Genomic DNA, 27,874 nt, shown 5'->3' on the forward strand with positions numbered 1-27,874 from the left:
GAGAGAGAGAGAGAGAGACAGAGAGAGAGAGGGAGGGAGGGAGGGAGGGAGGGAGGGAGAGAGGGAGGGAGGGAGGGAGGGAGGGAGGGAGGGAGGGAGGGAGAGAGACAGAGCGAGACAGAGAGAGAGAGAGAGGTGTGTATCGGGGTGTGTGTCTGTGTCTCTGTCTTTGTGCATGTATATTTGCTGTGACCAGTACCCAGTGCAACTCTACGGCTTGCAGGTGGCTGGCTCGTTTGCGCTAGTGGTCAGCAGATGGCGCTGCAGGCCTGGCCCACAAAAGACGCTCCAGACGCGGAACCCGGAAGCATCGGCCGGAGGGGGCGGGCCCAGGGCGCACGAGTCCGTGTGTTGGGAAGGGTTAGAGTCCCGCATCCCGTCCTGCATCCTCTTCCCGCCCCCTCGTCCCGCGCTGCCACGCCAGGACCTTTTCCTTAAGTAGAACTGAGGAATGCCCAGAGTGGGGGACTCAGCGGGCGCCCACGTGACAGACAGCCCCTAGGGGTCCTGGGTTAGCAGGGAATATGGGCATGCTCAGGGCAGGGCTGTGCCCGGGCCTCACCGAGGAGATCGTCCAGCTTCTGAGGGGCCGAAAGATCAAAACAGGTGACCTCATGGGCACAACCCCGGGGGTTGGCGCCGTGGTCTTAGTACACGTACGGGGGCCTTTTGCTCTAACAGGAGGGCCGCACTCCTCTGACTCCCTGGAGACCCTGGGTTCGTAGCAGTCGAGGCCGAGGATTTTTACTGAGTGCTGGGCCCCTTACATCAGGGCCTGCGTGCTCGAGATAGGAAGTAGAATAAGACCTTAATCCCATTTCACAACAGAAAAAGGCAGACATGGCAAGGCTAAGCCATTCCTGTTGCCAACCAGTTGCACCTGCTCTCTTTCCAGTGGCCGACCTGGCAGCTGCAGACTTGGAGGAGGTAGCGCAGAAGTGTAGTTTGTCGTACAAGGTGAGCTCGCAATCTCCAAACTCCACTCCAACCTGTCTTCCAGAGCTACTCCCCCACGCTGCAGAATCAGAGTTCCTAGGAATTGATATAGGGGGGGCGCTAGACCTAGAGTGCTCTGCGGGGCAGCTGCTCTTAGGGCAGTCTGGCCGCTCTGGAGCCTGAGTGTCCCGCCCTTTTGGCAGGCCCTGGTTGCCCTGAGGAGGGTGTTGCTGGCGCAGTTCTCGGCTTTCCCCATAAATGGCGCAGATCTCTATGAAGAACTGAAGACTTCCACTGCCATCCTGTCCACCGGCATCGGAAGGTTTGTATTCGAACCTGGACAAGGTGAAAGCAGAGCCTCATGCTGAGGCTACAGGGGATAGGGCTGGGGAGGGCAGTCTGGAGCTGGGGAAGTAATTATTTGCTGGGATAGAGATATCCTGAGCATTGAGAGCCGTTTAGCAGCATCCCGGGTCTCTCTCTGCCCACCAGATGCCAAGATGCCCCCAGTAATAACAATCAGAAGTTGTCTCCAGATATGACTCGGTATCTCCAACAAGCTAACTTTTCTCAGTGAAAAACCACTGCCCTATAACCTAAGATGTCATTAGTACCCTGTTATTTGTAGAGTCCATGATACTTAAGAATAAAGCAAGTGAGATCCGGGGAAGGATTGAGTTCCTGAGAGTCTGCACTTTTGCGCTGACACTAGGCCAGTGGTTTTCAACCTTCCTAATGCTGTGACTCTATAATACAGTTCCTCATGTTGTCATGACCCCCCAACCATAAAATTATTGCTTTGCTACTTCATGACTGTAATTTTGCTACTGTTGTAAATCATAGTGTAAATATCTAATAAGCAAGATAGTCAGATTGGCCACCCCTGTGAAAGGGTTGTGCAATTGTCAAAGGGGTTGTGACCCCACTGGTTGAGAACTGCTGCCCAAGGTTATAGATGTTAGAAGTTATTGACCTCCCTTGTGGTTAGCCTAAGAAAGGGGCCAGCAGAGGTGAGCCCAGGGTTAGCTATTCCAGAATCTGTTGCCTTTGCCATCTGAGGCAGCAGCGGGGAATGGGCATACTCTCTGAAAAGAGCAGTTACATTGTGCCCTGTTGTTTGGGTTGGGAAAGAATTGGAAGACAACTGGCATTTTCTGGCCAAGCAAGTCTGACCTCTCTCCCGGCCTATTTGTGCGGAGTTTGATGAATAACGCTGCCATCATAAAGGTCTTTGGATTGGTCTGGCCCTTGCTGTTTCCATAACACATTCTCTTGGCAAGGTCTGCACAGTCTGGTGCTTGCTCTCGCTGGTTGGGGGTCTGTGTTTGTAATCCATCAAACATTGGCTGAGTGCCTACTGGGTGCCAGACACATGCAGATGCTTTCTGTAGGATTGGGGCTCAGTATCTTAATTCCAGCTGACTGTTCTGAGGTATACTTGGAGGTGAGAGGCCACTGTGAAAGCATTTGTAAGCTATGGGGCATAGCTGTGCAGGGCAGACAGGCCAGCCAGGAGAGGCCAAGCAGGGATCTAGTGCTGCCGGTTTAGGTTGTGTAAATCTGATCCAGGGTTTGTGACCATGGGAAGACATGTTGAAGGAGAGATGTGAGAAGAGACCATGAGATAGGGTGTAGACTTGAAGACTCAAAGGAGGTGGTTTGCTGGGCTGAAGGGTTGGCTCAGTGGTTAAGAGCACTGGACCACTTTCACAGAGGTCCTGAGTTCAGTCCCCAGCAACCACATGGTGGCTCACAACCATCTGTAATGGGATCCGATGCCCTCTTCTGGTGTGTCTGAAGAGAGTGACAATGTATTCATATACGTTCGTTAAAAATCTTAAAGAAAAACTGTGGTTTGCTAGTTTTAGACTTCTCTCCAGTGGGCTGTGCCTACCTAGTGAATATAACCTTTGAAACCTTGGAGGTAAGGCTGTAGGCAAAGTTAGTGAAACTTGTGATTAGCACACATTAAACCTGTTAAACAGGGTTGTTTGTTGTGGGCCTTCTCTGAGGGCTGAGGTACAGTGTAAGTCTTTGCAGGGCACACACCGTGGGGAATGCCATAGATGGGGGCATCAGACAATCTAGAGCTTTTATCTGTTCATCTCTGTTGAAGGAAGGGTTTCAGGAAACATGAGGCAAGGTGTCTGAATGATCGACTGAAGAATAACTAACGGGAAGTTCAGTGGGGAAGGTGGAGGGAAATCCCAGAAACCTCTGCCTTCTGGGCAGTCCTGGTTGGAGTCCTGCTGCATGTTGATATGCTCAGAGGTAATTGGGGTTGTCTGAGGTTGGGGGCCCTGCTCCAATAGGAGTAGTCAGGGATGAAAATGCAAGTGAAAGTTGTTTAACAGACAGATTTGGAAGTACCTTATGGAGGTGGGGCCTCGCAGCCCAGTATGTGGTTGATTTTTTTTTTTTTAAGATTTTATTTTGCACCGGGCGGTGGTGGCACGCGCCTTTAATCCCAGCACTTGGGAGGCAGAGGCAGGCGGATTTCTGAGTTTGAGACCAGCCTGGTCTACAGAGTGAGTTCCAGGACAGCCCGGGCTATACAGAGAAACCCTGTCTTGAAAAAAAAAAAAAAGATTTTATTTTGCTCTTGCTCTCTTGCTTTCTCTTGCTTTCCCTTCCCCCCTCTCTCCCTATTCCCTTCCCCGCTCTCTTCTCCATGTGCTAATGGCCAGCCTTTACTCCTTTATTCCTCTGCTTCTCTACTCTTTCCCTCTCTGTCTTTTTCTGCCTCTACTATCCTCTTAACTCCCCTCTCCATGCCCTGAATAAACTCTATTCTATACTAAAAAAAAAAAAAAAAAAGATTTTATTTTAGCTGAACATGATGGGGCACGCCTTCAATCCCAGCACTCAGAAGTCAGGTAGATCTCTGTGAGTTCAAGGCCAACCTGGTATTAGGAACTAAACTGAAGTCTTCTTCAAGAGTAGCAAGCAGTCTTAGCTGCTGAACCATCTCCAGCCCACCCTCTGTGTGATGGGCTCTCTGTCTGTTTGTTTGTTTGTTTGTTTGTTTTCAAGGCAGAGTATCTCTGTGTAGCCCTGGCTGTCCTGGAACTCACTCTGTAGACCAGGATGACCTGAAACTCAGAAATCCGCCTGCCTCTGCCTCCCATGTGCTAGGATTAAAGGCGTTCACCACCACAACCTATCATGCAATGGGTTCTTAACTAGAGTGACCAAGCCAGCTCAGTCAGTCAATAGGTTCTCCAGCCCAGGAATGAGGATTAAAAAGAAAAAAGACAACATTGCAGCATGACCCCAGCCAATTCTGAGACTGAAGGCGGGTTTATTTTTTCTGCAATTTGCTTTTGTACCATTTTAATTACATGCAAGTATTTAGGTCAGTTCTAGGTTGAGGAACTAGCAATACAATAAATGCAAATAGTCAAGAAACAAGCAAGACAATAAGCAAAGTCCTGTAATCACTCCTGTGATCAGTGTTTCTAAGGGCTTATCAGGATGACCAAAATATTTGAGCCTACTTCCCTGTCCTAGCCCAAAGTCATATTCATGCCCGAAGCCTACTTCTTTCTAGCCTAAGATTTAGATTACTGACTGAAATTGCTTCCCTGTTTTAGCCTAAAATTAGATTCCTGCCTGAACTTACTTCCTTGTCCTTGTCCAATGTCAGATTCCTGCCAAGCAGCTCCAAAAGTTCACCACACTAGAGTCAAAACCAGGGACTCAGTCTTCCCTATGACTATTTGGGAACTGTAAAAAAAAAAAAAAAAAAGACTCACTTTTGGGTTCTGCTGATAGAACTTTTATTTAATCAGTCAAAGACAGTGTTTCCCAAATTTGTCTGCAGATTGGAGTCACCAAGGAAGGGTTACAAGCAGTCTTTTGACGTTTTTTTGATGTTCTTGATGACTCCAGACAATTGCTGATAGAAGCTACTTTTTAAAATCTCCCATGGAAGCTGGGTGCAGGGGTGGGGGGTGGGGTGGGGGTGTGTGCCTAGTCCCAGCTGCTAAGTGGCTGAGATAGGACAACCATCTGATACCACGAGTCCAAGGTCAGCCTGAGTTAAGACCTCATGTCACAAAAAAAAAGAAAAGAGAGGAAAAAAAAAACCAGAAAGACCTTGTAATGTGCAGGGAGAATTGATTCTCAAACTTGAGCGTATATCCAAATCACAGAGAATTCATTCTTTCTCTGTCTCTCCCTGACTCTCCCCCCCCCCCCTGTCTTTCTCTCTCTGTGCGCATGTGTACCTGTACACGTGGATGCCAGAGGACAACAGATGTTATTCCTTAGGGACCATCCACCTTGTTTATTTTATATTTTTCATTTTCATGTGTATGAGTATTTTGGCTGCATATATATCTGTGTACCGCATTCATTCCTGGTGCCCTTGGAAGTCAGAAGAGAGTATCAGGCCTCCCTATAACTGGAGTTACAGATGGTTATAAACTGCAGTGTGGGTGCTGGAAATTGAACCTTGGTCCTCTGTAAGAGCAGCCAGTGCTCTTGTCCCCTGAACCATCTCTCTAGTTTCCATATGTTGATTTTGATGCAGGGCCTGGAACTAGTTAACTAGCTTCAGTTAGCTGGCCAGTGAGCCTCAGGGAATCCCCTGCCTCAGCCTTCTCACCACTGGAATTAGAAATGCATACCACCACCTTTAACCCTAGCGCTGGGGAGGCAGAGGCAGGCGGATCTTTGAGTTTGAGGCTAGCCTGGTCTACAGAGTGAGTTCCAAGAACTGCACAGAGAAACTCCATCCCGAAAGACCAAAAATTAAAATAGAATAAAATAAAAATAAAAAAGTAAATGTACAGCACCACAGCTGGCTTTTTTTCCTCTTTTAAAATTTACTTTCGTTTAGTTAGCATGTATATGTATCTGTGTGTGAGTGTGTGCACATTTGCAGGGGCCTGGAGAGACTAGAGGTAACAGATGCTCTGGGTAGTTGTGAGCCAACTGCTCAGCCTCCTCTCCAGCTCCTCACACTCAGCTTTTACGCAGGTTTTGGGGACCAAGCTAAGGTCCCCATGCTTGCAAGACAAGCGCTGTTATTGGCTGAGCTGTTATGTCCGCTCTCACCTCAATGGAGTTCTTAAACTTCCAGAGCAGGATCTAACTCTAGAACCTCTGACCATGTTGTTGATGCGGTTGATCTGGGAGAACAGGCTGAGAGGAGCTGCTGTGATGAACAGGGCTTCCCAAGTCTCCAGGAGAATGGGATTCAAGAGAGACTGAGGCTGGAGACCTACTAAGTAGATGCTTATTAAACAGACACAAACTGTACTGTGCTCCAAAATGCCACAGGGTGGTGTAAGAACCAAAGCATGTTGACTGGCGGGGAGCCTGTGGCTCCTGAGTTAAAATAGGTGGAGTAGTGACTGGTTGCTGTTTGCCATCTGCTGGTAGGTCGTGGTTGGTCATCAGGAACCTCTTCAGAGGCCTACAGTCTGTGGTTGGTAATGCTGAGTAAGGATAGGCGGGGCATGGTCAGGCATTGGTCCAGGCTGGGATACAGAAACTAAAGCTCATGTCCTGGGCAGAATATGGAGGCAGTAACCTGTGTCATGGTGGTGGTTCGGGGGCAGAACTGGGCTTAGGAAGTGGCCATGTTTTGAGGTTCATCTCAAAGCTTCCGCAGCTAGAGTTTTGACAGTCAGACCATTGTCCTTCTCTTCAGTAACATTTACTGTGTGCCTTCAGGGGCTTTTTGGCTTTGTGCTAATACCGGAGATATAACAGGGATAAAGGCCCCAGAGTGTTCCTACCAGATGAGGGAGGCAGGCAAAAACAGGCAAATAAAAAATAATTACAAACTCCCAGAACTAATAAGTGAGTTTAGCAAGGTCTGGGGATACAAGATCAACACATAAAAATCAATTGCATTTCTCTGAGTTCACGATGAACATACAAGAACTGGAATTAGAAACGCAGCGCCATTTGCTGCTGCGTCTAAGAAAATGAAATACTTGGGTCTAAATCTGACAAAGCCCGTGTAGAATTTGTATGCTGAAAATTAGAAATGCTGATGAAGAAGATCAAAGGTGCCCCCAATAAATGCTGAGACATTCTGTGTTCGTGGGTTACAAGACTCCACATTAGCGAATGCCAACTTTCCCCAACCTTTCTTTTTTTTCCTTGATACGAGAGGTTTTGCATATGGTATGCAAACACTCTACCATTACTATTAAGCTGCCTCTCCATAAACAAAAAACACCCAACCATATATGTACATACGTGTACACACACGCGCGCACACACACGCACGCACGCACGCACGCACGCACGGATGGAGCGGAGTTAGGGAGGTAGGTATATGGTCCAGGCTGCAACACAGAAAATTCAGCCCCAGTCCTGGGCAGAGCATGCATACATACATACATACATACATACGTATGTATGTTTTTTGTTTATTTGTTTACATACATACATACATACATGTATATGTGTATTATATATATGTGGGGGTTTTTTGTTTTGTTGTTGTTTGGTTTTTTGAGCCAGGGTCTCATTACATCGCTGTTGACTTCATCTCCCTGATAGTGGGATCACAGGCATGTGTTACAGTGCTTGGTTTACTTCTCAAATTTATCTGCATGTTTAATGCAGTTTCTTCTCTCTTCTCTTTGCCCATCCCCCATTCTCTCTTCTGCCATCAGCCTGGACAAACTACTTGATGCTGGCCTCTATACTGGGGAGGTAACTGAAATTGTGGGTGGCCCAGGGAGCGGCAAAACCCAGGTACCTATGGGTCCAACAGTCAGGGGAGGGTTGGGGGAGGTGGGTGCATGGTCCTGGATTCCCAGAGGGGCTGCTTGCAGGTGTCTTTGTGGGTTTCAAGGTCAGAACAGACCAGATGGGTGCTGAGAATGGATATGACTTTGGCAAGTGTTTGCTGTTAGACTCTGGGCAGGGTGTGATGGGGAGCTGCCTGGTGGCACTCCCTGTTCTCCAAAGGTTTAGGTTTAACCAGCAGTCCATCTTGTCTCTGAAGGTGTGTCTCTGTGTGGCTGCAAATGTGGCCCACAGCCTGCAGCAGAACGTACTGTATGTGGATTCCAATGGAGGAATGACAGCGTCCCGCCTCCTCCAGCTACTACAGGCTAGAACCCAAGATGAGGAGAAACAGGTAGGGGCCAAGTGGCTGGGGTCCTAGAAAACCCTGATGCTAGGAGACCTCATGACTGTACATTGTAAGGGTTTACACGTCTGTGGAAATCATCATTTTCACTTTGAACCTGGAGAGTCTTCTGCATCCCTAAAGCTGCTCATATTGATGTCACCGCCCCACCTTGGCTGCCACCCACACGGACTCTCCAGGAACTTTAAGGCCTTGCTTACTGTATACCAGAGCAAGCAAACACCTAGCATCCGTGTTTTCAGCCCATTTCTTGTGTATGGCAGGCATCACTAATCAATCATATCCGTCCTTCCTGCTGAATTCTGAATGTCTTACAGCTCAGCACTCAGGTAGTCACCACTGTGAGATCCAGCCCATTAGGCAAAATCCATTTGCCATTTTGCCTGCCAGAGCTGTGTCTAAGTGCCTCTTTGTCCTTCCAGCTTTATGATTACTCTTTATGGCTTTCCTGGATCCTCTCTCCAAGTCTCTGCTTCTCTTTCTCACCCCGTCAGGCAAGTGCTCTCCAGAGGATACAGGTGGTGCATTCATTTGACATCTTCCAGATGCTAGGCATGCTGCAGGACCTCCGGGGCACCATGGCCCAGCAGGTGAGCTTGCTGATCTGCCTGTTTCTGCTTTCCCCAGCTGGCCAGGTGTTGCCTGTATGCGGGCAGGTGTCTGACCACAGACTATATTCGGTATGCATGTGTCCACTGAGTGTAACATCTCCAGCTGTGTTTGCACGTGCATGCCCCTAACCCCCAGGCGGAATTCCTCGGTGCTTAATTCACACGCTTCCTTGTTTACAGGCTCGCCAGCCCTGGACAACAGTGAGCTCCTTGAGTCCAGGGTTATATTTTCTTCACTTCTGTGTTACTCACTGAAATCAATTAGAAAAACTTTTGTGCCAGGTGTCCTGTCGAATGCCTTTGATCCCAGTGCCCAGGAGGTGGAGGCAGGTGGATCTCTGTGAGTTCAAGACCAGCCTGGTCTACAGAGTGAGTTCCAACACAGCCAAGGACTACATAGAGAGACCGTGTCTCAAAACCAACCAACCAAACAAACAAACAAACAAACAAACAAAAAATCCCACAAATGTTCTCTTTATAGATCTCTTGAACCAGGGGCTGGGCTCATAGTCACCGATGTTGGGAGATTTCTACCTAGTACCTCAACATGTTCGGACTAATGTTTAGAAGGAAAGGAGAAGGAGATTTTAATGGCATTTGGTTGGTTTGTTGTTGTTTTAATTTAAAAATTGTTCTAAGATTTTAAAATTGTATTCTATGTGTATGAATGTTTATGCCTGGTGTGCTTGGTTGTTCCCTTGGAGACAAGAAGAGGACATTTGACTGCACTGGAACTGGAGTTACACAAGCTTGTGAGCTGTCATGCGGGTGCTGAAAATCAAACTGAGGTTCTCCAAGAGCAGCAAAGGACTTGCTGTGCCATTTAGCAGGGCAGGGGCAATGGGGGCCTAAGCTGGTTGGTTTTACCTTCTCCCATTTCTGCCGTCCTCCCTTTGACACATGGGTAATGGGCTAAGACCTGGAGGCTGGATGATTGACACAGTCCCAGGCTGGAATTAAGGCACACAAAAGGCAGAACAGAAATGCAAGTAGCCAATGCTTTGGCCAGTGGACGGTGGAAACCACACATAGCAGCAGAGTCAGGATCTGAGAAGTAAGGGAGTGTGTAAAGGAAGTGTGGAAGCTACCATGGTAGCTATGGGCGAGGAGGACTTAGGAGGTAAGATCTAGGGATGGAAATACGAAGAAGTCTATAGGGTTAAGGGTGTAGCTCAGGGGTAGAATGCTGGCCAGCATGCCCCAGGCCCTGGGCTCCTTAGTCGAGAGCTCACTCATCAGCAAATGCAGCTTTGGAGCTTGAAGTGGAAGCAAGCAGCACTGAGGGAATTCAGAAGAGAAGGGGATAACAGTACCCCAGGTGGAGGAGATTGCCACTGGACTCTGCATAGGGATTCCTGAATGAGTGTTTGTGGTGTCCTATGGCTTAAACCCTCTCTGTCTACTAGATCTACTGGAGTCTGTTAGATTTATGAAGGGGGGGGGGCGGGGAGGCCTTTCTTTTTTTTTTTTCCTGAGAGTTAACCTTTTTGTTTTGTTTTTTGTTTGTTTTGTTTTGGTTATTGTTGTTGTCATTTCTTGTTTTGTTTTGTTTTGTTTTGTTTTGTTTTGTTTTGTTTTGTTTTTGAGACAGTTTCTCAGTATAGTCCTGGCTGTCCTGGAACTCATAGACATCTGCCTACCTCTGCCTCCTAAGTGCTGGGATTAAAGGCGTGTACCACCACCACCACCCAGCCTAAACTTTTGTGTGTGTGTGTGTGTGTGTGTGTGTGTGTGTGTGTGTGTGTGTCTGTGTGTCTGTCAGAGAAGCCAAATCTCTTGGGTTGGTTCTCTCCTTCCACCTTCCCTTGGGTTCTAGGAATCACACCCAGGTTATCAGGCTGTGCTGTAATTGCCCACATCTTCGGAGCCATCCCACTGGCCTCTACCTTCTAACTGAGGTTTGTGCCCTGGGCGGGCCCTAGAGATCATTTGTTTGTGATACCTGCTTTTCCCCCATTCCTTCAGGCGGCAGTTTCTTCAGGTACTGTGAAGGTTGTGATTGTGGATTCTGTCACTGCAGTTGTCGCCCCACTTCTGGGAGGTCAGCAGAGAGAAGGTGAGGAATGGAAGGAGAGCCTGGGGACAAGGTGGGGACTTCACCTCCCAGCCCTGTCCTTTGGCCCTCACTGCCCCTCCTTGTCTGCTCCTTACCCCAGGCCTGGCCTTGATGATGCAGCTGGCCCGAGAGCTCAAGATCCTGGCCCGGGAGCTGGGTGTGGCAGTGGTGGTAATTTCTAGCTCTCTGTTTCTCTTAGATGTTAGTTTGGAACTTAATAGCGCTTAAGAGGACAGAACACAGAACCCAGCTCCTACAGGTCAGAAAGGTGTTACTAACTTGCCTTATGGTGTGTGTGTGTGTGTGTGTGTGTGTGTGTGTGTGTGTATGTGTGTATTTGGCTTTTTGAAACAGGGTTTCTTTGTATAGCTCTGGCTGTCTTGGAACTTGCTCTGTAGAACAGGCTGGCCTGGAACTCAGAGATATGCCTGCCTCTGACTCCCAAGTGCTAGAATTAAAGGCATGACCACTACCAGCTTTGAAAAAAAAAAAAAGTTTTAAAAGGAAATTTGGTGGCCCCAACCACTTGTAACTCCAGCTCCAAGAGACCCAATGCCCTCTTCTCCTTTCCACAGGCACCTGTACTCACAAACACATACTCAAATGCAAACATATGTATATACATATAATTAAAACTAATGAAAACCTTTTTGAGACAGGGTTTCTCTACATAACTCTGATTGCCCTGGAACTCCCTCTATAGACCAGGCTGGCCTTGAACTCACAGAGATCTACCTGTTTCTTCCTCCTGGGTGCTGGAATTAAAGGAGTGTAATTATTGAGTTGGAGCTACCTATACTTTAGCCTCGATGTTCTTGACACAGTGTCTTACTAGGCTTTCAGGCTAGCCTCAAACTCCTAGACTGCTCCTGAGGGATTGGGTAGGACTATAGTCGCACACCTCCACACACAACTACATGTACTTTACATTGTCTAGCTCGCCCAATTTTGAGGAAATATTATACTAATTTGTGTACCTGCAGGCATTGTGAAAGGACCTGTTTCCTGCTCTTTCAGATGGGTCCTGGGCCTGCATTTACTGGCTTCTGGTGTTTGTGGGTACTTAGGGGTCAGTCTCTGGCATAAAGAGTATAGAAGGAACCATAGTCGCTATTCTCAGGAGCTGTGGTCTGGGTGCCTCTGTGGCTGTGGTCTGCTTAAGTCCCAGATTGGGACTCCTCATCAAACTTTCTCTCTTCCACACACACAAAGGGCTGGCTACACCGTTCTCAGGATGCCAGTGAAAGGCACAAGTACAGTACTGGCTCTACTTTAGGAAAGAGTAAATAAAGGTACCCAATGTCCCATATTTGATTGATGTCAGGCGTAAAGCACTGAGGCTTTGTGGAAAGCTGGGTACAAGTCGGGAAACCTAAGTTGTAGGTCTAGATTCAGCTAGCACCACGGAGAGTCATAAATCAGACTCCCTGTCTGTAAAAGGAAGCTCTCCGTATCTGCAGGTGACCAATCACTTGACTCGAGACAGGGATGGTAGAAGATTCAAACCTGCCCTTGGACGCTCCTGGAGCTTTGTGCCCAGTACCCGGATTCTCCTGGATGTCATAGAGGGGGCTGGAACATTAGGCAGCAGCCAACGCACAGTATGTCTGACCAAGTCTCCCCGCCAGGTGAGCCAACCCAGGGGATGTCAGGGATCTTGGGCCCTGGAGAGAGTGGTTTCCATGCCCATGTGTATCTCATTGAAGGATTCTTTGATGCTAAAACCCTGAAACAAAAGCCAACCACCTAGATTGCTTGATTCTATCTACTCCTCTCCCATCTCTTCTTCTAGCCAACGGGTCTGCAGGAGATAATAGACATTGGGACTTTGGAGACTGAGGAGCAGAGCCCAGAACTGCCTGGCAAACAGACGTGACACTGTTGACTGGGAAAAGGACAGCCTCAAGGCCCTCACAGCTTTCCTTCCTGGGCAGCTGCTGTCCACTGCCACATGGGACATCAGAGGACAAACCTCAGTTCCCCCGGCTTCACTGTGTGGGATCCCATGGCACCATTGGCCAGAAGATGCTGCAGTAGGAGGGACCTAGAAGTCCATCAGGGTCTCAAATGTTTCCAGTATGGGTTGAGGTCCACCTAGCTTGGGGCCTCACTGAAGAAACACAGTAGTACCTGCGTGAATAGTTTCCCGGTCCTGTGTGTCACCATTGGCTCCTAACCCATCCCTCACACAATAACTGAGCAGGAAGCCTTTGCTTCCCCATCCCCCATTTATTTTGGCCTCTGTTTTCCCCATCTGTGAGATGGCACTTCCTTCGTCTGCAAGTTACTCAGTAGAAACAACCTCAGAAATGTAAACGTCTTTATGTATGTCCTACTCTTAAATATATATAAACAAGGAGGCCCTCTGAGCCCTGGAGCCACCTGATTTCCCCGCAAGAAGGTTGTTTTTCAGTTCGTGCAGTGGGACTCCCAGAGAATGAGAGTGCTCCCTTCCCTGCTTGCTTACTGGGTTTCACACACCTGCATACCTCACCCTGATAGGTGAGAACATAGCTCACTGCTGTCCCAGGGATATAATTTACTAGGGAGGAAGGATATGACCTGCTCCCAGTGAACCAGACACTTGTTTCATATGCATGGTGCCCTGTGGGGTGCTTCCTCAGTATAGAGTAACCAGAGGTGCTGAACCGTGGCCTAACCCATAAACAGACACAGGAGAATTTGCACAGTAAATAGAGCCAGCTGGGAAAATTGATGCCGGCGTAAATAATACATGGCAAATCTAGTCTTTTATACAGAAATTCATTGCTGGTGGCGCTAAGATGCAGTATAATTACACCTCTCGTCCTGCCAGCTGTACCACAGCCTCGTGTCTTAGTGAATAAAATAACCCCCTGTCTGTTACCAATACTGTGGCCATCCATCTGAGAGTCGTAACTCTGGCTGAAAGGGGAGGATGGTACCAGGAAATGGAAAATAAAAGGCAGAGAGAAATGATCTGGATTGTTTATGGACCACAGTTTTTATAGGAAGGTCATGCTTGGTTAGAGAGCCTGTTGTATAATTACTTGTGTCTTAGCTGAAGGAAAGAGGGAACACAGTTACAAGATCTGATATTTAGGCCCAGTGAGATGCCTCAGCAAATAAAGATGCTTGCCGCCAAGCCTGACAACCCGAGTTCAATCCCTGGCTGGGTCCTCCATAATGGAAAGAGAGATGTGACTCTTGCAAGTTGTCCTCTGACTTCCATACATCCTGTGACCTATCTATACCCCCTCACACCTGATAATAAAACCGTAGCAATTAAAAAATAAAATAAGATGTTTACAGCTGATGGGCATAGCGGAGATTGAAATAGGTCTGAAGGATGGGGGATGAATGACAAAGGGGCATAGGGTGTCTGCACGAACGACAAATGTGGGTGAACTTAAACTCTCACACTGTCTTCCATAGAAGACCCCAAGAGACACCAGCCTCTGGTGTCTACACCATGGCTGGTTGGCTGGCAGGTTGGTTCTTGCAACCCTGGTGAGAGGCCATACATTAAACCAGGAGAAGCAGATACTGGCCACTCCTGATGCTCTTTGGGCATCGACACCTCATAGCAGATAGTACCAATTAGTCAAAGCATGCTCATGGAATGTTTCACAGTTTCTTAATATGGCTTTGCAGGGAACCACTACGAGTTAGGGGCCTTGGTATTCAAAGAGCCTGGTTGCTTGCTCTGTCCTGAGTGGATCTGTCCTGTGTCCTGCCTGTGATGATTTCAAGTGCTTCATACATGACTGAGAACTGTAGAACAACGGTGCAGTATGGGAGACCCATAAGGATCATTGAGCCTGGATTGTCTCCACTACCGCCCCGCAGTGGGATGACTCAAATCCAGGGCCTTCCATGTGCTAGCCAAAGCTTTCACCACTGAGATGCACACCCAGCTCTCATCTCATTTTGTTAAGAGAAAGAACTCAAGGCATTACATGTGACAGTTCTGGGGGCAGAACTAAAGGCCTTCTGTGTCTGTTCTTCTCTTGTTCTTTCTGCGTTTGTGGGCGCTTGTGAATGAATAGCTTTAATGCATTTTAGAGATATTAGAGGGTGGCCTGGGGGTATACAACAGTGGTAGAATGCTTGCCTAGCACAGGCAAGGCTCTAGATTTGATCCTCAAAACTAGGAAAAATTAAGAGAGCGATGTAGGATTGTTTCTCTCTTGATGTGGATAGCCATTAGGTCCCCACAGACTTTTGTCTTCTTTCACCGTGATACAAGGAGGTCTATTGTATGTCTATTTGAAATTAGACAAAATTAATGTTAAATACCTAGTGTACAATAAATAGCACTTGATGATCTCAAGCCAGGAAGCTGAGCTTTCCTGACAGGATAAAAAAAAAAAATCCATGTATTATTGAGGCTGTTTTCCATAGCAAGTAACAAAACTCCACTTAGGCATCAATGATAAGGAAGGTTACTACTCATCCCTGAGAATGTGGTGCCAAGGCCGATCGATGCAATGGCCCAATGTGGAGAAGCAGTGGGCTTTTCCATCTCTGCCCTCTCTTCTCTGTTGGTTTTGTCTTCAAGTTTGTTGCCTTCCTTAAAATCTGGCTGTAGCCACTCTAAACATTAGGCCATATATGACATTATCTACAGGCAGGGAAAGGATCGTCTCCTTGTGTCCTTTGAAGAACAAGGAAAACTCAGAGCTTCCTAATGACTGTATCCCATTGGTGCAGAACTGCCTCGAGTGGTGAGTGTGTCTAGTTCAGTACTGGAAAAGGAAATGGTGCCTGTCTTAGTTAAGGTTTGTGTTGCTGTGAAGAGACACATAACCAAGCCAGCTCTTATAAAGGACAACATTTAATTGGGGTTGGCTTACAGTTTAAGAGGTTCAGCCCAATATCATCATGCTAGGAAGAATGTCAAGGTGCGGGTAGACACGGTACTGGAGGAGCAGTTCTGATCCTAGGGCAGCCAGTAGGAGGGTCTCTTTACTGCACTGGGTGGAACTTGAGCATAGAATCTCAAAGCCCACCCCAACAGTAACACTCTTCCTTCAATAGGGCCACACCTATTCCAACAAGGCCACACCTCCTAATAGTGTTACTCCTTGTGGGCCAGGCATTCAAACACTGGTGGCCGAACTCGAGGTGGTTCTGCACCAATGGGATACAGTCATTAGGAAGCTCTGAGTTTTCCTTGTTCTTCCAAGAACACAAGGAGAGTATCCCTTCCCTGCCCAGAGATATTGGCATTATATGGCCTAATGTTTAGAGTGACTACAGCCAGGTTTTGATGAAGGCAACAAGCTTGAAGACAAAACCAACAGAGAAGAGAGGGCAGAGATGGAAAAGCCCACAACTTCTCCACATTCAAACTACCACAGTGCCTCAGTGGTAGTCTTAGACAAACGGCCATGGAGTTGGGGCTCAGGCTCAGCCTTTTTTGAGGTACCTGCTGTGGTCCTAGGGATGCTAGACTGTGTGGAGGAATTAGATGGTGGGTGGGTTTGTGTGTGTGCTCAGTGCCTCAGCACAGGACTCACTGTGGGCTTAGGACAAGCTGAGTGGTGCTGGGAATCTCTTCATTTTACAGACTAAATGGAGCTCGTTGGGGTTTTAGGACATGTATCTGTTAAACGACAGCATGAGAGTCTAAACTTGAATCCTAATCAATGCCAGACTTTCTTTTCTCAACCTCTTGCTGCTTTCAGCTGAAAATATGTAAATATTTTAACAAAATTCTTTTTCATATTTTGCCCCAACAGCGGAGGCTGCATATCTCAACCCTCTTTCAGCTGAGCTCACCATAAAAAGCTAGATCAGAGATCCGCTTTATCAGCTTCTCCTGGTTTCCCCCAGGGAAGAGAGAATGACAAATACTTCAGAGAAGGCAGATAGCATGTGTGTGAAAGAGAGCTGAAGGGTTAGAGGGGAAGAAAGCTGAATGAAAAACAGCAGGCTCTGCGCATGCCTGAGAAGAGAGCCAGGAGGAGATAAGGGGATTTAGATGCACGAAGAGCCACTAGGCTTTCACTATATTCTGGCTTGGAGGTGTCTGGGTAGAGTTTCAGCTCGCCAGTTCTTTGTTGGTGATGTGTATGTACAGCTGAAATTATAAAATAATATGTATATTTCTATATTACTAGTATGTGTGTATACATTATACACCACATTGTGGTGGTTTGAATTAGAACGGCCCCCATAGGCTCGGATGTTTGGTTAGTCATTAGGGAGTGATGCTTCTTGAGAAGGATTAGGAGGTGTGGTGTTGGAGGGTGTGTGTCACTGGGGGTAGGCTTTGAAGTTTCAAAAGCCCAAGCCAGGCCCAGTTTCTCTCTTGTCTTGCTCCCTGTGGTTCCAGATGTAGAACTCTCACCTACTTCTCTAGCACCATGTCTGCCTGTGTGCTGCCATGCTTCCCACCGTGAGGATAATGGACTAAACCTCTGAAACATTAAGCCAGCCCCAATTAACTGTCTTCTAAGAGTCAGCTTGATCATAGTGTCTCTTCCCAGCAATAGAACAGAGACCAAGACATACATATGTACATACACACACACACACACACACATGACTTTTTATTTTTCTTTTTTGGAGGAAAAGTGTCTGACCCAGTGAGATCTTGAACCTTTGGTTGATTCTCCTGCTTTCCCCTCCAGGGTGCTGGGATTATATAGGTCTGTGTCAACTCAACTGGCTTTGTTTGTTGGCTTGCTTGCTTTATTCATTTTATTGTCTAAAAAAATTATTTATTTTATGTATATGAATGTTTTGCCTATATGTAGATATGTGCACTGTGTTTGTGCCTGGTGCTTATAGAGGCCAGAGGAAAGTGATGGATCCCCTGGAACTGGAGTTAGAGGTAGTTGTGAGCCACTATATAGGTGCTGGAAACTAAACCCAGATTCTCTGCAAGGTCAACAAGTGCTCTTAATTGCTAAGCCATCCTTCCAGTCCCTTATTTTTAATAAGAGCAAGGTATATTACCAGTCAGGTGTTGTTCAGTAGTAAAGCACTGTCCAGCATGTCTAAGGTCCTGGTTTTAACTTTTAATTACTAGTACACCAGCTCCGCACACACAGACAGACACATTCACCATTGATCTCTCTCCCCGCCCCCTCTGTAAAAGAGTAGGATTTTGACTCCCAAGTGCTGAGATTAAAAGCATGTGTGTGCCCTTACCAGCTGGCAACAGCTTCACACACACACACACACACACACACACACACACACACACACACATATTTTCCCCTGCCCTGGAACTCAGATCCATCTGCCTTTTGCCCCTCCAGTAGTAGAATTTAAAGCCTACACCACCATGACTGGCTGATTTTATGGAGTGTCATATCCTGAGATGTTAGAGTGGCCCATGGCTAGTGATTTAGGACTTTGGCATCAAGGAAAGACCCAGGTTCAGTACCCTGATGCACTCTTCCTGGCAGAATCCCTTGGACAAGATAATGTGTTTGTTTTACTGGTAGAAGTCTATGGTGTATGGGGTTACATTTTCCTTATTGGTAAAATGTGTATCTCGGGGGAGTTAAATAGATGACTTATGGAAAGTGCCTTTCACAGAGAGACTGGCACATAGTAGGTGCTCCATCACTATTACTTCTTCTGGCGCCTGCCAGAAGTAACAGGAATCAGGGCAGTAGGACTTAGAAGCCTTGCTGCTACTAATAAAAGAAATAATGTGATTTATTTTTTCAGTGCTATTTGGAGAAAGGCGTGTGCTTCATAAATATGTATTGGAAAGTACTTAGCAAATGAGTAGAAATAATAAAAATTTGTCAAAGGAAACAGCTCCTATAAATATGTCACTTGGTAGACAAATTAGTGTTTTATTACTACTAAATACTATTGCTCGCCGAAAAGGATTTCAGATTACTCGCACAATGGGTACATTATTGAATGCCTCTGCGGAAGGGCACGATAAAGATGAAAAATTGTGATGGTGATAACGCCTAAGGTGGAGAAAGGAGGGGTGTGGGTGAAGGAGCTCTGAGGCCTCGCTCCAGTGGTCTGCGCATTATTTAGCAGCACTTGGATGATTTAGCCATAATAATGGACCACAGGGCCCCGAGAAAAGGATTTCTGTCGGATGCCAAGAATTCAGGCCCTGATTATTGGGTCCGACTGAGGGTCGGGGGTGCGGGGTAAGTGCACTTCCTTGCAGAACAGGGCACCCTGTGAGTTAAGTTGACCAAAACAAACAAACAAACAAACAAACAATCCCAGGTCTAGATCTCTTCTCACTTCCGTTTTGGACCTATTACATGTCTGTGTCTATAATTCATATCCAGAGACGGTGTTGTGAAGAACGTGCGACTCCAGCGTGGCGCTCAGACCCATTTCAGAAACATGAGAGGGTGGCCAGTGTTGGCGGGTCAAAGGTACAAGAACCAGAGAGGGAAGGGAGCCGATGATACACACCTCTGTGGAGGAAAAAGCCGGAGAGAAGTAGAGACCATAGGGAACTGCGGCAAAGCGAAACTGCAGAATTAGGCAGGCAGGAGAAAGGGGCAAGGCCTGGATATCCAATTCAGGTGCCGGGGTCCCTAGAAGCCGGAGCTCCCTATACACTTCAGGTTGGAGAAAGAAACAGTTTTGCATCCCGGCTCTGCTTTTCTCTGTGTGGAAGCTCGAAAATTACTTAAAATGTAGATCCTTGTTGATAACAAGCAAATAACAGTACAGAGCTTGCTGGGGTGTTCTGAGAACTGGAAATAGCAAAGGGCTTATAAGGTGACAGACTGATACGGATACACATGTTTTAGCTTCAGTTCCCTTCTGATAGTCCTCATTTTAAAATACAAGGGGTAGCACTGTGGTAGATAGAGCACTTGCCTAGTATGTACAAAAATCCCAAGCACCAAAATATTGAATAAATAAAAATACAGATTGCTCAGGAAAACTCTGAGAGGTCTTTGATAGGGACCTGAGGCATAAGAAAATGATGTCACTATACACTAGCCTGAAGAATTAGCATTTATATGACGTCCGTGACTAGGCATCTTCTTAGAGCACTGGCTAATGATCCCCTATGCTACCCCGGTGTTTTATGCTTTACTAAGGCCTTTGTGCATTATCTCATTTAATGTGCGGGCCCAACCTGCCTTTCTGGGATGGGGAAGAATTTGGAAAGGTTAAGTGCCTGCCGAAAGGTGCACAGGTGATGAACGATGGCTGGGTGGTTTCTTAGCAGTCGTTTTCATTGTACTGCAACCTTTCTCAGCTGTGTCCTCACCTTTCTTTTTTGTTTTGTTTTTTTGTTTTTGTTTTTTTTCGAGACAGGGTTTCTCTGTGTAGCCCTGGCTGTCCTGGCACTCACTCTGTAGACCAGGCTGGCCTCGAACTGAGAAATCTGCCTGCCTCTGCCTCCCAAGTGCTGGGATTAACGGCGTGCGCCACCACCGCCCTGTCCTCACCTTTCTTACGTGAAAGTAGCTTATCCAAGGAGGAAAACACAGGTTATGACGCACATGAAATCAAGGGTTCAATATTCAAACTTTACTATAAAGCTAGTTGGTGATCTTAAGGGTTTTTGCTCAAGGTCACCACATATGGGATTGGTTGGCTCAGCCGAGACTGTGGACTCCACGACTAGCCGGGCTCCCGCCGGCCCTGCAGACGAGCCCGGGCTCCGACAGAGGGCGCTCGCGGAGGCTTGCACTCTAGACCGCCGCGTGCCCGATTCCTCTCTATGGTGGCGCGGGCGCGGCGGAGCGGGGCGCGCTCCCGTGGGGGTGGAGTAGAGGGCGGGGCCTCACGCGGGGAGGGCGGGGTCGCACGCAGGACGGGCGGGCGGGGCCCACGCCGAGCCGCGGGGGAACTGGGTTAGTGGGGGTGGACTTCCTGGGGCCGCCCGTGATAATGTGGTTCGGGCACCCGGGCGCCCCTCAGCCGCGGAGTTGCGGCGGCCGCCGACCCCGCAGCCCCGCTGCCTGAGTAGCCGCGATCGGGATCTGGCCTCTGCCGTCCCAGGTGTGGTTCGGCGGCGTCCGCGGCAGGTGAGGAGGCGGTGGCTGTGGCGGGTTGGGCTGGAGGACCGGGTGCTCCAGGCTGTGCTCCGGGGGGGTATGAGGATCCAGCTGCGCTCCGAGAGTGGGGCAGCCTCTTCCAGGAACTCCCCACCGCCAGGTCACCCCACACCTGTCCCATTGAAAGTGCCGCAAAGCATTTTGCCTGTGTGCGGGACGTGTGTCCTCAACTTGTACCCAAGTGTCGTAAGAGCTCGGTAGGTACTGGGGAAGGATGCATTTCTGTAGGACAGAAAACTTGTCTACAGAGGCAGAGCTTTGGCGGCACTGGGTCTCTTCCTACAGGAGGACCCTGGAGATTCGGAGTTTGGAGATGGGAAGTTTGGGATGCTGCTCTCCCCTCCTCCCTGCCAGAATCTGCTGTCTGCCTCTTGGGAGTCGACCTCTGTCCCCGAGGTGTGTTAGGTCGCCACTGTGTGGTCCTGGCCGAGACTCAGAGGGAAGTGGGGCCCCTCTCCAGCTGGCTGTCCAGGAGACATTTGACCGGGCATGGGGAAGTCTGGGTAGATCAGGGGAGCCCGCAGCCTTTCCTGGCATCTGTATGTTCAGAGCTTGATTTGAGACTGGTAGAAAAAAAACAAAACAGCGTAATTACTCCTTTTTCTTTAAGGCTGTCATTTGGGGGGAGGAGGGGATTGGGGTGTGCTGTTGTGTAATCGAGGAAGAGTTCCACATTCCTCTCAGTCCACCATGGGGGAAAATTATTCTTAGCTCGGAAATGGGGTTTTCCCCACTCACACTCTGTATCCTGGTTAAAGGCCAGAGTGACGCATGAACAAACACCCCGGGATACATGTGGCCTTCTAAGAAAGTAGTAAACTCCTTATGCCTTATATATGTTTTGGCTGGTGGTTTGGAGAACCGAGAGACTTCCTGTCCCCACTTTTGAGAGCCGTATGGTGGTTCTTGCCGTGACAGTTCAGTGTACTGAAATGTGGGCAAGGCTGTTCGAATATTGTGGCGTTTTTCTAGGAATGGGAGGGGGCTTCGTCCTGGGCCCAGTTCGTAGAGTTCTAAGACTGAAGCTGGCCATATTTCCTTTTTGGCAACTTCTTTATCCTTCCCTCCTGCCCCTCCTCCCCATTCTTTCGAATGCTAAGAAATAGATGGTGGCCAGTGTTTGTGAAACTTTGCATATTTGCTAATTCTGGATTCCAGAGTACAGTTAAAAAGTTGTGGTTTGTTGGAGGACAGTAGCAGATTGATGTGGCAGGGCTAATTAATAACTTGATGGTGTTCGATGTCTGTGTAATAGAGGACACACACTCACCTTAATGTTTAATCGCAGAGCCCAGGACATTAAAACTTATATTGATAAGCTGTTATCCTGTTTGTTTACATTGGGATCCAGGGTTGTAAATTCACCAGATTGACCAATTTAACCAACTGCTAAAAGAAAGACAAAAGGAGAAAGATGTTCTCAGAAAGCTTAAGAGTTTTCAAACTTTCTATCCACCAAGCCTATTGACCTAAGTATTTAGTGCCGTCTAATAGAAATGCCTCTTAAAGGGATTTTCATTGACAAGTTTAACAAGTAGCAACATTAACAAAAGGAGTTTCTTTTCGAATTACAGGAGCCTTGTGAAGTTTAATGCAGCCACATCAGGTTGTATGGGCCACACCTGCTACTTTCTGACGTCATCTACATAAACCTGAGGAATGTTGGGGAGGGAGCTAGGTACACTGGGTTTTATTCCTATCATAGAGCCTTTAATACTGCTGTTATTTTAATGGGAGATTAGGGACTTTTATCGCCAAACTTGTGTTGGTAATATGTTTATGTTTGGGGAGGAGAGAAAGATTAACTGCCACACCTGACAGTCTGTCTCTGTAGTTTAGAGTTGGAGCATCAGTCAGTTTGATGAGACTAGATCGTTTACATTGCTGCTAGTGAAGTCTCAAGGGAGGGGCTGCTTTGCTTGCTTGTTTTGGAATTGATTACTTGTTGATGGCTACTGGTTCTTAGCACTGTGCTGGGGGGTGGTGGTGGGAAGGGGTGGAGCTGCTACAACCATAGCACCTTGGCTATTTTAATTACCTGACAGCTATGATTTTGGCAATTGAAAGGGCGCTCTTTCCATATGCAGACCCAGACTTTCATTCTTTAATGGGGAATGCCCCGGTTACTTTCTCTTTTTGTGACTTTATGTTAGCCATGGAATTTTAAAAACCTAAAACCTGAGAGTTGGGCTCTCAGGTCTCATAAATGCCATCTCAAATAGGTAAATGACCTCTTGTGTAGCCTGTAGTTCTCTCTGTCCCCGGGACTTAACAGTTGCTATGCACTGGACAGTGATCACATCTAATTCTGTTAAGCTGGTCTTAGTCTAAACCCATTATCTTCTCTCTCCCTTAAGATGGTCATGAAGTGTTTCTCCTTTGTGTTTCGTATTCAGGTTGATTAGTCCACATTTTTGGAGCCCCCGTTTAAAACTGAAGCAGAGCTGAGCAGTTCGTTAAGAGTTCTGCATGTTTTTAGAACATTTCCCTTTTACAAAGCAAGCATAAAGTCTGGATTTCTTCTGGGAGAAACCCAGCTCTTTGAATCTGATAGTAAAACAAAAGCTGGTCTTTCCAGCTTTCTGGCATTAGGAAATCTGTGGTAAACTTTTCCTTACTTTCTGATTTTTCCAGTACGGTGACTAGTCAGTAGTGATGAATGTTGACCCAGGGGCATTGGGAGATCCTGAAGTCTCCTGTGTCATCAAAGGGAGGACACATTATATTCAGTGTGTAGCTTTCACCCTGGCTTTTAGTAAGGAGTTTCCAGAGGCCAGCCACTTCTTGCGCGGTTCTGTTTGTAACCCAGGCATTCTTGAAAAATGCTGACCTTAGGGCCCCACCTCCTGGAGGTTTTGATTCATTCATTCGATGATGACCTACATTTTGAAAGCATCCATTTCCAAAAGGCTCTCCAGTTGCTTCTGAGGTGCAGTGCAGCCTAACTTGGGAATCACAGTTGTATTGCATTGACATATATATATATATGTATTTGTTAAGTATATAAATATATGCAATAAAAATGTATCATCTGTACCTCAAGTCAGTATGGAACTTTGAACATTGGAGTTGATGCCTCTGCTTTGTGTGTGTGTGTGTGTGTGTGGTGTTTTGAGACCGGGTTTTTCTGTGTAGTCCTGGCTATCCTGGAACTCTGTAGGCTGACAGACTAGCCTTCAACAGAGAGTTAGTTCCACCTGCCTCTGCCTCCTGCGTGCTCCACCACAGCCCAGCTTTTCTTAAAATCTTGAAAATCGAAAGGGGATACACTGAATTCTTTATAAACTGGCAGTGTCTCTGATAACATCGTGATGTTAGGGATGTTTGGTTTGCTAGAATAGCCCATCTCCTAGCTGTGACAGATTAACAAAAGGCTTTTATGACTTTTATGTTCATTGCTTCACAGCAAGGCCCCTCTGCTGTATTATCTACTGGGAGTCATGAGGGAGGGTATTTGGTGAAAGTAGCTTTCTTTATCCCCTGAGTGGACAAATGAATAATGTAGAAAGGACTGGAGGTTTGACTAGGTAGTGGATGTCGTTATGATCAGTGTGGGATGGGAGAAATGCCTGGGATTTTCTGTGTACCATTTTAAAATAAAACCAATATGCTAGCTGTTTAGTTTCTCATAGCTGAAGCCCTTATTGAAATTAATAGGTGCTTAATAAATCATCAGAAAGTTTTAGTCACGGGTTCTTTGCTTAGTTCATGAAAAGAAGAAAAGTTGCTCAAGTCCAGGAGGATCTAAGTTAAAACAGAATTAGGCACTAGATATATTAGGGAAATAAGAATTTAAGAAACAGACTAACCTAGTTTTGAAACCCAGCTTTTCACTTCCTGGCTGCATGGGTTTAGGCAAATTACTGAACCTCTGTGAGCCTGGTTTTTTTTCTTTTCTCCTTCCTTTCTTTCATTCATTCGTTCATCTTGAGACAGGGTTTCTCTGTGTAGCCCTGGCTGTCCTGGAACTCACTCTGTAGACCAGGCTGCCCTCGAACTCAGAAATCCACTTGCCTCTGTCTCCTAAGCACTGGGATTAAAGGCCTGTGCCATGACCACTCAGCTGAGCTATTTTTTTTTCCTTAATCTACAAAAATGAAAACATCTGGTAGGATTGTTCTGTGGATTAAAAGATGGGAAATATTCATATGAAGATTAAAAGAGAAAATATGCTCTTTGTATATTGAGGCAGCTACTTTAAATGACCTTTTAGTTTATCGAACTCTTAGTATACTTTTTTTTTTGGTTTTGGTTTTGGTTTTTCGAGCCAGGGTTTCTCTTTATAGTCCTGGCTGTCCTTGAACTCACTCTGTAGACCAGACTGGCCTCCAACTCTGAAATCTGCCTGCCTCTGCCTCCCAAGTGCTGGGATTAAAGACGTGCACCACCACTGCCTGGCAAAATACAGCCTTTTGTGTATAGTTTTCTGGGTTTTTTTGCTAGTGCCATGACTAGTTCGTAAAGGTGAGTGTTGGCCCAGTGGCATTGGGAGATCCTGAAGTCTCTGTGTCATTGAAGGAACATCATGTTATGTTCCATATTCCACAGCGCTTTCACCTGGTAGCTTGCTTATTGTAGGAAGGTCCCAGAAGGCAGCCATTCCTTGAGAATTCATTGGATTCCACTTCAGATTTTTTTTTCCTTTTTTTTGGTTTTTCGAGACAGGATTTCTCTGTATAGCCTGGGCTGTCCTGGAACTCACTCTGTAGACCAGGCTAGCCTCGAACTCAGAAATCCGCCTGCCTCTGCCTCTCAAGTGCTGGGATTAAAGGCGTGCACCACCACCGCCTGGTTTTCCACTTCAGATTTTAAAATGTTAAGAAAACTGAGGAGTGAATCCGAGTTTTCACAGTTCCATAGCACTTGATGTAAAGACGATAACATCATTTTTTGTGCATATTATGTATGCTTATGTCATAATTACATATAGTCATACTAATGAAATACAACAATGGCTCCCAAGCTAGACTTCCTGCCAGAAGCCTTTGGAGAGTCTTCGTGTTTGAAAAGATGGTTTGAAAATATAGGTTGTGGGCTGGAGAGATGGCTCAGTGGTTAAGAGCACTGACTGCTCTTTCAGAGGTCCAGAGTTCAATTCCCAGCAACCACATGGTGGCTCACAACATCTGTAATGAGATCTGATGCCCTCTTATGGGTTATCTGAAGACCGCTACACTGTACTTATAATAAATGAGTAGACCTTTGGGCTGGAGCGAGTGGGGCTGGAACAAGAGGAATAAGGGAGGTGGGGGGGTGGGGGGGAGAAAGAAAATATAGGTTGTGAGATTTTGCTACATAGCCCAGGATGGCTTTTGTTATTGTAGTTCTTGAAGTCGCTGTAGCCCTGACTGGTCTAGAACTTGCAGTGTAGACCAAGCTGATCTCAGACTCGAGAGTTCCATCTGCCTCTGTCTCCATAGTGCTGAGATTAAAGGTATATAACACCTGGCCTCTAATTCTCCATCCCCCCTGCGCTGGCTTTGCTCATATGTGCTAAGATTATGGTTGGATTTACAAAAACTTTTTTATTTATTATTATTATTATTATTATGTGTGTGAGAGAGACAGATAGAGAGACAGATAGAGACAGGCAGGGTCTCACTGTATAACCCAAGCTGGGTTTTTGTGTCTCTGCCTCCTAAGAGGCATCTGGAACTTCAACCTAAGGCCTCAGACATGTTAGGCAAGTACTATGCTGCTAAACTTCATCTCTAATGCATTTATATATGTGTGTGTGTATATATACACATACATATGTACGTGTATGTATATTAGGTTTTTATATTTTATTTTATGTGATGACTATTTTGTCTGCATGTATGTCTTACAGCATGTCCGTGTCTGATGCCCATGGAGGTCAGAAGAAGGTGTGGGATCTGGAATTAGAGATGGTTGTAAACCACATGTGGGTGCACATGTGGGTGCTGGGAAGCAAGCCTGGGCACTCTGTAAGAGCAGCACATGCTCTTAACTGCAGAACCACCACTATCTTCTTCATCAGTCAGCTATTTTTATTGTCAGCTTGACATAAGCTAGAATCACCAAGAAGGAAGGGGCCTCAATTGAGAAGAAATCTCTGTATAAGATCGGGCTGTGGGCAAGCCTATAGGGTATTTTCCTTATTAACAATTTGTGGTGGAGGGACCAGCCTATTGTGGGTGGGGCCATTCCTGGGCTGGATGTCCTGTGTTCTATAAGAAAGCAGGCTGAGCAATCCATAATATTAAACCAGTAAGCTGCACTCCCACTTGCTTACAGCATCAGCTCCTGCCTCCAGGTTCCTGCTCTACTTGAGTTCCTGTCCTCGCTGCTTTTGATGATGAACTGTCATATGGATCTGTGAGTGAAATAAGCCCGTTCCTCTCCAAGTTGCTTCTGGTTACAACATTTCATCACAGCCATAGGAACCCAAACTGAGACAGTTATCAGTTTGAGAGAGTTGTCCAGGCTGGCTTTGAACTTGCTGTTCCTTTGCCTCTGCCTCTCCGTAACTGGGATTATAAAAGTTCATCATGCCTAGCTAAGGAATCTGTTCAAATCCAGCCTCCCTTTTGTGTCTTTCCAGGAATGCTTACCCACTTAGCTCTTCTAGAACGTATATAGAAGATTAAGGACTAAACAACCAGAGAATATAGGTGAGGAAAAATGAACCACAGGACAATTAGCAGTGCTTTAAAATTTTTTCAGAATGAGTGGAGTGTTGGCATGTGCCCAGAATTACTACCTGCAGGAATAAATTAATAACATTATCTGAATTCTGCTTGGTATATTTGGACGATAGCCCAGAAACTCCAGATTAAGCTAGCAGGCTTTGAGGGTGGCCTTGTTCAGGAGTGCCTGTCGTGTTTCCGTGTTTCCCCTTCTCTAGCCTTTGTCTTTTTCCTCCTTTCCTCTTCCTCCTCCAGCTGCCCCTCCTTTCCATTTGCTGACCCGTGCCATGATGACTTCAGGCTGGGCCCCTGGACCAGAGGCTGAAAGAGGTTGCTGGTTGCTAACACCTGTCTCCCAGCTAAATGAATAGGCTCTTTTGTAGGCGGGGACGTCAAAGAAGCTGATTAGTACAGTGCTGGCTCCAAGGGCCTACTAATGACACAGCATATGGAAATCGTGGGGGTGTTTTAGAGCCATGGTAAAGTTTTTTTTTTTTTTCCTT

At 46.8% G+C, this 27,874-nt stretch overlaps 2 protein-coding genes across 5 annotated transcripts in view; both read left to right on the forward strand.

Annotated features, from left to right (window-relative positions):
* Positions 1-343: 343 nt before the first annotated feature.
* Rad51d (RAD51 paralog D) lies at positions 344-14,018 on the forward strand. 2 transcript variants are annotated; one of them, XM_028759410.1, is made up of 10 exons: positions 344-606; positions 896-957; positions 1,140-1,258; positions 7,575-7,656; positions 7,910-8,044; positions 8,551-8,646; positions 10,633-10,723; positions 10,824-10,894; positions 12,184-12,351; positions 12,516-14,018. In XM_028759410.1, the coding sequence occupies exons 1-10, from the start codon at positions 525-527 to the stop codon at positions 12,597-12,599; spliced, it is 990 nt and encodes a 329-aa protein (XP_028615243.1). In that variant the 5' UTR covers positions 344-524; the 3' UTR covers positions 12,600-14,018. The 2 variants fall into 2 exon arrangements, with proteins under 2 accessions (XP_028615243.1, XP_028615244.1); XM_028759411.1 differs by having other exon boundaries at positions 7,575-7,614.
* A 6,469-nt stretch (positions 14,019-20,487) lies between these two features.
* Rffl (ring finger and FYVE like domain containing E3 ubiquitin protein ligase) overlaps positions 20,488-27,874 on the forward strand; it is a 66,355-nt gene continuing 58,968 nt past the window's right edge. Inside the window, exon 1 of one of the 3 annotated variants that reach the window (XM_028759460.1) lies at positions 20,488-20,691. The gene's annotated coding sequence lies outside the window, so the exon portion shown is untranslated. Of the gene's footprint in view, positions 20,692-21,054; positions 21,118-27,874 lie in introns of those variants that run through there. The other 2 variants (XM_028759461.1, XM_028759462.1) reach the window with 2 other exon arrangements.

Source organism: Grammomys surdaster, unplaced genomic scaffold (assembly GCF_004785775.1).
Source record: "Grammomys surdaster isolate TR1022 unplaced genomic scaffold, NIH_TR_1.0 126278, whole genome shotgun sequence".
Taxonomy (NCBI): domain Eukaryota; kingdom Metazoa; phylum Chordata; class Mammalia; order Rodentia; family Muridae; genus Grammomys; species Grammomys surdaster.